Source organism: Crocodylus siamensis, chromosome 5, assembly GCF_052110815.1.
Source record: "Crocodylus siamensis isolate JL-2025a chromosome 5, ASM5211081v1, whole genome shotgun sequence".
Classification (NCBI taxonomy): Eukaryota; Metazoa; Chordata; order Crocodylia; family Crocodylidae; genus Crocodylus; species Crocodylus siamensis.
In genome coordinates this window covers 10100961-10111984 of record NC_143399.1, presented here as the reverse complement: position 1 = coordinate 10111984, position 11024 = coordinate 10100961, and the positions used below count along the sequence as shown (strand labels likewise).

General features: G+C 44.5%; 1 protein-coding gene across 2 annotated transcripts; it reads right to left on the bottom strand.

The window, feature by feature from the left end:
* Positions 1–3641: 3641 nt before the first annotated feature.
* On the bottom strand, positions 3642–10518 carry LOC149863466 (uncharacterized). 2 transcript variants are annotated; one of them, XM_090048269.1, is made up of 3 exons: positions 8677–10034; positions 8109–8211; positions 3642–5272 (listed from the first exon to the last, which is right to left on the bottom strand). In XM_090048269.1, exons 1-3 carry the CDS (start codon positions 8707–8709, stop codon positions 4491–4493), a joined length of 918 nt encoding a protein of 305 aa, XP_089904395.1. In that variant the 5' UTR covers positions 8710–10034; the 3' UTR covers positions 3642–4490. The 2 variants fall into 2 exon arrangements, with proteins under 2 accessions (XP_089904395.1, XP_089904394.1); XM_090048268.1 differs by lacking the exon at positions 8677–10034 and adding an exon at positions 10279–10518 and having other exon boundaries at positions 3643–5272.
* Positions 10519–11024: the final 506 nt, after the last annotated feature.

Here is an 11024-nt window from a genome sequence, read left to right as displayed (position 1 = left end):
TTCAAAGAAAGTGGCAGATACAGCTCCATTTTATATCGGATCTGATAAGGATGTACTAGTGCTAGTCATGGATGTACTAGCCATGCTCTGAGAACGCCTACCAGACTTATCCTCCCAGGGACCTGGGGTAATGGAGGCCTAGGTTTTGGATCCCATTGGTTAGTTGCCAGCCGGGCACCCGTTACTTAGCTCTATCAGCATGGGGTGGTTCTGGACACTTGGAGAGGTACAGCTCTGTGCATCTATTATGGTAAAAACAGGGTGCCTATGGAGTTGTGCTTCCAAAATTAGGAAACAGGAGTGGAGGTTTTGGAGACTGTGGTTTGGTACTGGGAGACCTTTCCCTTGCAACTCACCATGGGCACTTCTGGCCCCTGGATCTGATCAGCTGGGATCCCTGACTTCATGTGAACCTTCCCCAGAATACTCAGATCCAGGTAGAGAAGCAATATAAGTTTTCTCTCTAAATAAAGTAAAAGCTCAGCCTTTTATAAGGCCCACTCAGGCTGCACGTTTGCCTGGTTACATGGGGAAGGAGATGAATAGTGAAAGATGCTGCATTCCATTAGTATGATTGGGGACATTGTATTAGATAAGCACCAAGTTCACAGGTCAAAAGCACCACGTTTTCTTTACAGTAAGCATGAACCTAACATAGATTAAATTAGTGTTTTGTTCTGTTTATTTTAAATTGACTACATGTTAACACTATTCAATGAGCTTGGATAATCTGACAAACAGATTCCTGAGCTTTTAATCAACCCGAATTGAATGCATGACCCTGTATTAAAATAAGACCCTCTATACATTAACCAGAATACTCACACACAAAAATATTTTACCAGCCCCTTATGAATCTGAGATTGTCATCTAGTCAGCCTGGATCAAATAATTGAAAGGTGGATTGCTAACACGTGATCCTTAATTGAGGAACTCTTCCTCTTAGGTGGAAGTTTTGCATGACTAAGGTTTGAATTGACCTTTTATTCTTAATTGTGATGCCGTGTCAACTCTTATCTCACCTGCCTGGAAGCACTGGAATTGCCTTGAGATGTGCTACATAACGTGGCTGAATCCTGAAATCGCCTTCCTGAATATTCATAATCTCTTGGCACTCCATCAGAGTGACAAGTTAAGGTGTATTTATACTCTCATTTCTCTTCTCAGCTGCACTACATAGCATGCAGTGTTCTGGGTCACATTGCCCACAAAACCCTCTTTCCTACAAATTAAAAAAAGAGAAAACAGTTGTAAAAAAATTTGAGAAGTACAGCTACCATGGTTGTAACTCAGGTTCCAGTGTGCCTTGGGCAGCGCTCACAGTTTTGTGCACATTCATATCTGCTGTTATTCATTTGTATTGTAGCACTGAGGAGCCCCGGGCCTGAATCAGGACCCCATGACATTAGGTAGTGTATAAATACATAATTGAATCCCTTTATGAAGGGTTTTTACTGTCTATAGACCAGGTGTAAAGTGTTCAGGTTGTCCACAAAACTTTCCATGCCAGTCAGCAGTCTGGCCTAGCCCAAAGCCCTCATCACTTTAATTTAACATGAAGGATGAGGTGTCCTGCAGCGTTCTGCCTGCCAACTCTTTGTCCTATGTTTTGTATGAATTACACTTGCATTTAAGACCACCAAATGTAAAATACTCAGCTTGTAATCAGCAATATTGCAGACAAAAGATTTCGGGTCTGATCTTGCAAGCACTTTTGCAAGCATAGACCCCACTGATGGACCCCACTATTTTAAGTGGAATTGAAAAGGGAAGCAGCTGACAAAGTCAATATGTTATTAAATTATCTCATTTACAAAGCTGAACAGAGGTTTAAACTTGGCTCCGAGTGTCAAATACAGTTCCCAGCCATCCTGCGGGAGTCCTGTTATTTAGTCTGTGTTCCAGACACCCTCCCTTTGCTTTATTAGCTCCCTGCTGAAACAAGATAATTATTCATAATCTGCATGTGTGGGATCTAGACAAAAAAAGGCTCTTGAAATTCAGCTGCTTTAATGAATGGCTGTTAACACAAGATTTCCTATTATATACGGGCATCATTTAGCCTAGAGACAACCCCCTGCGGCTGCTCTACAGGATCAGAGGGCCTCCTTGCCGCAGAACGAACACACTTTTGTCACACGCAGGAGCGGCAGAACAGGAGGATTTCGGGCCAGGGAGATGTATCGAAGTGCAGAGGCTAGTGCCGGGATCTCTCCAGGAACCTTGCCATAGGGCTAGAAGATGCGAGTCCCGGCAGAGCTGAGGACACAGCAGCGTGAAGCTATTGCCGGAACAGTTGCATTACAGGATTCACTGGCTTCCCCAGGGCCTAAAGAAAGTGCCTAGGATGGCAGCATGTCAATCCAGCCTAAAAAATACACTTTCTTCTCTCCTCCCTACCCCAAGCTAACATTGCAAAGAGAAAAAAAAGAAAATCACAAACCCCCTTGCTCATCTCGTATAATCTTCTAGAAAAAAATGCAAAAGGATAATGGTTAATAGGAAGGCAAATCCTCCTTCCAGGCCTACAAAAATAATTTTTTGGCATCCACATGAGGCTTCAACACGTATTGCTCACCTTCCCCCCCGAAGAACGCCTGTGCTTGGATACAAGAGGCCCTATTGCACAGTCAGCTTTTAAAATCAAGACATCCTAATACCTCCTGCAGCAAGGTCTGTTTTTAAATGATAATTTATCCATAGCCAAATAGAACTCGATGTGACGCATGCCCTTGGATCTCTGAAGTAACTGGCATTTTCTTTCCTTAACAATCACACACAGACGACTCTGCGACTTCTTTCTTCAATTCGCAACTGAATTCTCAGCTTCCGTCTCCATTGGGCTGCGACTGGGGGTTTGATTACAGCTTGATCTGCGCATACATCAGCTAAGGACGCAGCTCTGAAAGTCCAAGTCAATCTTGTTGGCCAACCAAGCATGTACATGGAAGAGGACTGTTTTCACTGTTATTGTGTATGTTTGTCTTAATACCATCCTACCTGTTTTGATTAAAAAGAAGATTAAATGCGTAGCCTTTTTTGGTAAGCATTTCAAATCTGGATTTATCTGTCATTTAAGTTCAGTGTTTATTTATCTAAGTCTTCCCATTGGCTTCAGTGGATTTTGAGCGAGGCAGGATAGGAGGCCCTAATTTATACAGTGTGTGACAGCAAAATAAGACACTTAAATGATCACTGGCCACATCTACACATGTGCGTAACTGTGGAATAGACTAATTAACTGTGGAGTAAAGCGTCACCATCTACATTTGCAGTGTTATTAGGCTGCAGTAAGCTAACACCACTGTAAGATAGTACTGTCTCACAATGGTGTAATTTACTGTGGTTAAACGTGTAGATGCTGACCACGGGCGTAAATTGTGCCCAGTCAGCCCAGCCAGCAGGGGGCCAGATTCCTGCCGGGAGCCTAGCCACACTTTAAGTAGCCTCATGCCCCACTCAGCCCCTCCACTGCCCAACGTTGCCATCCCCATGCTCAAACTGCTGCTGTCCCAGGCGCATGTATAGACGCTGTGCCCAGAAGGAGTTTACTCTGGCTCAGACTGCTCCAGAGTTTAGTGCTTTACATTAATTGCACATATAGATGCACTCACTATAACTTAATCCCACTGTATTCAAAAATGGGTTTTGCATTGCCATAAAATGGCACCATGTATCAATGGCAGTGTTTATTTCGGTATGTAAACAATGCATTTACATTACACCTTGTAAATTAACAATGTGGATTAACAAGGAATTAAACTGAAAAATAGCCAAATATCCTCAATAAGCTAGAAAACGGTGCATTATAAAAACTACACTTTTCTTGACAGGATTAAAAAAGACCTTAAAACTACAGTTACTTTAAAAACAAGCAACATAAATTACATTAGAAATATGGTATAACCAAAATAATACAGTATCAATTATTCTCACGGCAGTCTTTTGAATGTAATGTATCTTCAATAAGAAGAGACTGACCCTGCATCTGTGACACTCGCAAGTAAATCACATCTGAAGGGACAGGTCCATTCCCATTCAGGTCTATGGAAGTTCTTCATTGAATTCAAATGGCAACATGATAATCAGACTGTAAATTATTGGCACTACTCAGAGGAACAAGGGTTACAGATTCAGTCCCACAATCGGCAATGTATTGGGAGTTTCATTCAAGCTGATTTACCCTACTTCTCCTCATCCTCTACTTTGCCGAGTATTTCTTTAAAGGAGGAGAGACTTCAAGTTTACACAAAGGTCTGTCCTGTTGCAGCTAGATAACGCGGGTACCAGAAGCAAGTTAATTTAAAGCTAGATACGGTATCTTTGCCATGGTCTGCTGTGTAGACAGACTCACAGTTCTTCCCTGAAACAAAAAAAAATTCTTACCTGAAACACTCAGTGCTCAAGCCTACTCTTGTCAGAGGGAGTGAGATTTTGGTCACTGCAGAAAATGCAGAAAGACTACACCCTAAATGGTTATTTATACAGGTTTAGCCTTTTAACAAAGATTCCACTGAAAACGATAAACTCTGCTTTTGAATTTTTGTTTCTGACGAGCACTCTCGGGATATTTTAGCCAAGTATCTGACAGTCTCTTTGGCCACACCGTCCTTATTGTTCAGAGGTTGGTTCACATTCTGCTTTCCCCCTATGCTGTGGACGTCCTGTACAATAAAACCTTGCAATCTACTGTCCTGATTGCCGTTGGATACAAAATGCTCTTTAACTTTTTCAAAACGTGCTTGTGTTTTTTCTGCCTCTGATCTCAGCTCCCTCTGAAAGGAGCTATGCTCTGCGGAAAAGACACTGGCCTGAGTCAGTTCCCTCCATTCACAGGCCCTTTCTTTGCACATTTCTGCCCATTTCACAGCATTCCCGGCCAAGGCAGATTTCTGCACAGAGCTGCTTTTGATTTGGCTTGATGCAAAAGTAATTACATTCAATGGAAAAAAACCTTGCGTCTGACAATGGCAATGCCTGTATTCTAGAACGGTAGCGCTTGAATGTATCAGAGGAAAACAGACATTTAGAAAATCATGGTTAAAATATGTGTCACAAGGCTGGTTGTGTCCAGTCCAAACCAGATTAGTTTCTGTGACTGGTAAGCAGTCTTCTTTTGGTCTTTGGGGACTGTGCATGCCAGCTGGGTCCTCCAGTTCTCTCTCCAGCATTATGCACTCCAGCTCTTTGTCTGCAAATGTTCTTCGTTTCCTCATCCTCTCACTCAAGTTAGAAATAAGTCGTTGGTTTTCCTGTGGAGGAGGTTTATAGCCTAGGAGAACAATGGAAAGCTTTCTTGAGTGTTTTCTTCATCAATTATCAATCCTGAAACTTCTTGCTACAAAAGATTTGGGCTTTCTTCAGCTTAGTGCCATGCAAACACATGGTAACAAGTTGTCCCTACCTTGCATATCTTACCTTTAGAGTGAGCTGGCCAAAACTGCTTTTTTTAGCAAAATGTATTTCATTGGCTGACAGTTTCATGAAACTGTGCTCATTTCAATTACTTTTTTTGGATGACTTTTTTTTTTTTCCAGAATAATTGAAATAGAACTGAGTATTTTACTTTCCTCAGTCTTCCTATTTGCAGTTTTTGAGTTGTTACTCATGTTGCCCTGCCCAGACACCCCTACCTTCTTCCTCCCTGGTCCTGATAGAAACAGTAAAAAGTAGCTGAAAACAAAATATTTGTATTTGTTCTTTTCTTAAACCAAATCATTTCCCGAATTTCTGTTTCACAAAAATGTTTTAAGCATTGTGGTTTTGTCCTGAACTATGACAAAATACAATTATGGAACAGCAAAGTTATTTGTGAAATTCAACTGTCAGGCGTTCTAAACCTGAATAACGACTGCAAGTAGATTTACAGTCAAAGTAGGCAAGAAACAAAGAAAGAGGTCCTGAGAACAGAGAAGCAAAGTGACTTGTGCATGCCCACCTAGGAGAAAGGCAAGGAATAAAGCTAGAGTTAGTCCCCAAACCTTCTGACTCCCACTTCACTTTCCTATCAGCTATACCATGCTACCTTCTTTCCACTTACAGGTTGCCAAGAGTCCTAGTATTTTATATTCAGATCAAACAAAACATTTTTCATTGGGATTAACATTTACACAAGTATAATTACATATATATAAGCGTACAGGGAGACTCACAAATATAAGGCCTTCTTACAGCAAAGTCAATACAGGAGCTATAATAAAGACAAAGGCCGAGCTGCCAGGACCTCCTGCATAAGATAGGCCATAGACTTTCAAGGGAACAATTCTTTCATTTGAGTGCAAATAGATGTGGCTGAGGCAAAACATCTCTGTGTCAGGACTTCAAGCAGTGGAGAAGCCATGACATCCCTTGGCAGTTTGTACTAATGGTTAAACTGCCCTTGTTAAAAAAAAACCAAAACAACAAAAAAACCGGACTTTAAATCCTTATCAACTCGCGAACTTCTTAGGTTCTGGTGCAAAATTATGTCAACAGTTATAAATTCGTTTAAGAATGGCAGGTTTCATTTTATTTTAATCTAGGAACCAATTGAAATTAAGACTAAATAAAAAAAAAAAATTGATAAAATATCAAAGCAGCCAAAACTGGGTATTAAGTGTGGACCCCACCCCCACCCCCTCAAAAACAGATTAAATTTTATGCACAATTCTTCCTGGTTTTGTGTTGCAAGTCTCAAGGTTTATTCCAGTCCCCTCCCTCTAATGTAAATCATTTTTTGATTTATTAGAATTCAAGTACATTTTGTAAAAGCGTAAAGTTGGGGAGGGGGGACCTGTACCCCCTGCCCCTCTCCCCCCCACCCCAATACAAATATTTTGTTTTGGGTGAGATGACATTTCTCAGTTGTCCTAAGCAAATTCCCCCATCCTCAATTCACCTAGAAAACCACAAAGCAAATGCACGGTTCTCTGCACTGCTTCAACCAGTGTGTTGAAGGAAAGAAAAAGCATGCCTTCTGTTCCATTTAAACGAGCCCTAATTTCTACTGTAAGGCCCTGCAAGGCACTTAAGCACATACCTAATTCTAATAAGACATGATTCAAAACTGCAGGATCCCCAGCATGCGTGAAGTTAGGTGTGTTTGTACGGAGTCTGCTGTGCCGGGGCTAATCTGGCTTCATCTTCCTGCCACTAGATGTTGTCATACTAAGATGAAGAGCCATTCTTTCCACGAAGGCAGCTGCAGACCGTCACTTCATGACATTACTATTGGACAGACAACACTTGACGAAGTAGATTGTTGCCTATGAAAGCTCCTGCCCCTGAACCAGTTAGTCTCTAAGGTGCTACCCAGTCCTACCTTCTGCATAATATTTATTAGAGGTTGGTTTAAAGCCCGAGGAAAACAACTTGCATCTTTCCCAAAATCTTAAGGTTTTTAAAAAACTGTAAGTGTCACAACTCGGGATATCCTTATTATCCACGTAAATTAGTCAAATGCAACATGATAAAAGGAATGCACGCAAATACACTCCAGAGTTTATTTGTGCCCATTAATCGCATGCATAGAGGTACGCTGTTGAAGCAAAACAAGTTTTGTAAAGAGTGCCCTACCAGGTATTGTAATACTAAAAGCACAGCTTCTCTAACACCAGCCAAGGGATTTTTATATTTTTTTGCTATATTTTGCAAGATTAAGGGCCTGACTGCATGACCCTGAGTAGCTTACACCAATCTGTCTTACAGAGGACAAGAGAACTATTTCCTGAATGCAGCATTTCTCACTATAAGCAAGGGTAGGTACCACAGTCCAATCCTAAGCGTTAAAACTGGAAACTATTAACAAACCAGCTATTTCACCCAGCTACCCCCAGCGCTCTTTCCTGCCCAGAGCAGAGGGTCGGACTCGATGATCTAATAGGTCCTTCCGGCCCTAAAATCTCTGAAATCTCTGAAACCTTTCCTTGGATTCTATGTCTGTTAAATTGGATCTAAAAGGACTATGTGCTAGCTTTGGCATGTGTGCTTTAAAGCTGCAGGTAATTAAAAATAATTACTCAGCAAAGTACTTACTACTTGCCTAGTTTCAACTGAAAGAGTAGCCTTACTGAAACAGAGCCTCCATGCCTAAAGTTGGGCACATGCTGGGAACACAGGTAAATGCCTACCTTCCAATATGCTTTTGACCAAAATACTGGTGTTCTTGGGATAACGGTGATACTTCAGCCTGCGACTGGAAACCGAACATTCACTATCAACACTTTTCTTAGCCTGTTCAAAGTCATGGAAAGAAATATGACAAGTTATACAATTCATTTCACTCTGTTTCGTTGCTAGAATACGACTAAAACGAGCATTTACTCAAGTTATTTTGAAAGGAGGAGGAAAATATCAGTCAAAAGGATTTAAAAAAGAAAAATCTCTCTATAATCTTATTTTATAAATCCCACCTAGACATTTGAGCTTGTTGTTAACTGCATCTTGTTAGAAACCTAGAAACTTAACACACATTTAATTATCTGAACAGACTTTCATTTTGTTGCAGACTTAAAGAGGGGAAAGCAACCTTCTTCATTGACTCCTTTTCACCACTTAAAACATGCGAGAGCACGCGTCGGCCAGTGAAAAGCAAGCTGCTGCTAACAGCCTGGGCACGATCCTGTCCAACAGATGCTGGTTCTTCAGCACAATCTACATTTCCTATAGAGGCTCCCAGATTCTGTAGGGAAAAGGCACCTGTCTGACAGGGCTACTGCAGCTCTTCTTCATTCTTCACCCCAGGACAATTACAGAGGAATTGAGATTTCAACCCCAAAGCGTTTGCGGCCGCAGAGTAATTCTGTAAAAGCAAGGTGTAGAGGACAGTGCTATTTTTGAAATATGCATTCAAAGGGAGCGTTCCTCTGCTCCTTACTGAAGCCCCGAACTCCTTTTCTTGATGCCGAAGTAAACGTCAGCTGTCAGGACTATGCAGGCCGGGACTTTTGACAGCGGGAGCCCAATGCCGAGATGCGCTCCCCACCGGAGACCTGCCGCTGGAGGGGGCGACGTCCCAGCCGAGAGCGCGGGAACGCTGCCACTCGGCTCAGACAAGCGGCTCGGTTTCCCAGGCCCCGAGGGCGCTGGGGCTGGGGAGCGCTCGGCACCGGACACCGTGGCCACCTGCCCAGATGCTCAACCAGCCAGAGCCCGCCTGAACAGCCACTTCCCTTATTTGAGGACAGTGCCCAGCGCCCTAAATCTGGATGTGCAAAACTGCGGCCAGACGTGGGGGGGGGCGCTGGGGGTTGGGGCGGCTTCACACAGCCGCAGCCTTTCCCCAACACCAGCAGTGCCCTACCGGGTCCGTCCTGCCCCAACATCCAACTAATCTCCAACTATTCAACACCCCTCCCCTGGCTTCCTTCCACCATGAGGTGCCACGAGCAGAACCATGGATGTGCCAGCCCTGGCCCCTCCTTACACAAGGCAGCCCACACAGTATCTGGAACCCCCTGCGAAAAAACAATTTTTTTAAAGTTTTGTAATTGTACCCATTTCACAGAAGCAGCAAATTGAGGTAACTGGAAAATCCCCTCCATAAAAAAAATACATTTTTTTAAAATTGTAGCCATTTCACTGGTGCCACAAACTGAGGTAACTGGAAACCCCCTAAAATAAAAAGAATTAATTGTACCCATTTCACAGACGCAGCAAATTGAGGTAACTGGAAAATCCCCTCCATAAAAAAAATACATTTTTTTAAAATTGTAGCCATTTCACTGGTGCCACAAACTGAGGTAACTGGAAGCCCCCCTAAAATAAAAAGAATTAATTGTACCCCTTTCACAGGCGTAGGAAACTGAGGTAACTGGAAAACCCCCTCCATAAATAAATATATATATGTTTTAAATTGTAGCCATTTCACTGGCGCGGCAAACTGAGGTAACTGGCAACCCCCCTCCATCAATATACATATGTTTTAAATTGTAGCCATTTCACTGGCGCGGCAAACTGAGGTAACTGGCAACCCCCCTCCATCAATATACATATGTTTTAAATTGTAGCCATTTCACTGACGCGGCAAACTGAGGTAACTGGCAACCCCCCCTCCATCAATATATATATGTTTTAAATTGTAGCCATTTCACTGGCGCGGCAAACTGAGGTAACTGGCAACCCCCCTCCATCTATATATATATATATATATATATATATATATATATATATATATATGTTTTAAATTGTAGCCATTTCACTGGCGCGGCAAACTGAGGTAACTGGCAACCCCCCTCCATAAAAAACGACCGCTATTTAAATTGCCCCCATGTCACAGGCGCGGCGCGGCGCGGAGCTCACCGGGGCGCCGGCCTGCCGCCGCCTGCGCAGCGCCACCTGCGCCGCCGTGAGGCGCTGCCGGGCCCGCACGCGGCGGCAGCCGGCGCACACGCAGTCCCGCCAGCGGCACAGGCGCTTGTGGCCCCGCAGCCCGGACACGACGCCGTGGGTGCGGCAGCGCGCGCACTTGGGCGCCCGGCCCCGCGCCGCCGCCATGGCCCGGCCCCGCGCCGCCGCCTCCGCGCCCCTAATGAAGGGCCGCCGGCTCCGCCCCGCGGGCACCTGCCGGGGGCGGGGGCCGAGGACGGCTCTGCCTCTGCCTCTGCCTGCTGCCGGCTGGCGACGGGGGGGCTGCTCCCTCCAGGAGGTGCCCCTCGCTGCCTTGAGCTGCGCGCTGCACCCCTTGAAGCGGGGGCGGGGGGGCCTGTACTGGGCAGAGGATGGAGCTGGGGTGCCTGGACAAGTTTCCTCCTTGGCAGGTCCCAGCTCAGACCCGAAGGAGAAGCTCGGGCTTGGCCGCCCTGACCCCAGAGCTGGGATACCCACCCCTGAGCTGCCCTTGCCTCCCCCAGGACCACCCTGGCTACAAGTTTGCTCTCGCGCTCGCTGCACGGGGGTGCCCGCAGGATTTTAGGCAGACCAGGCTCTTGGGGTCAATCTTTTATGGGGCCAACTCTTCTTGGCAAGCGTTTGGGTGCAAAAACCCTCGGAGGGCATGGCTGCAGCGGGTGCGTGCGCTCTTCCTGGCTCACCAGTACTTTTGGGGG

What these genes read in the sequence shown, in the direction of transcription:
- LOC149863466 (XM_090048268.1), bottom strand. Translation starts at nt 10,473, where the DNA reads ATGGCGGCGGCGCGGGGCCGGGCGCCCAAGTGCGCGCGCTGCCGCACC. An exon ending in GGCGGCAGGCCGGCGCCCCG is followed by an intron (nt 8,212 to 10,278) that starts GTGAGCTCCGCG and finishes GACTTTGAACAG; the next exon opens with GCTAAGAAAAGTGTTGATAG. An exon ending in GGTCAAAAGCATATTGGAAG is followed by an intron (nt 5,273 to 8,108) that starts GTAGGCATTTAC and finishes TTGTTCTCCTAG; the next exon opens with GCTATAAACCTCCTCCACAG.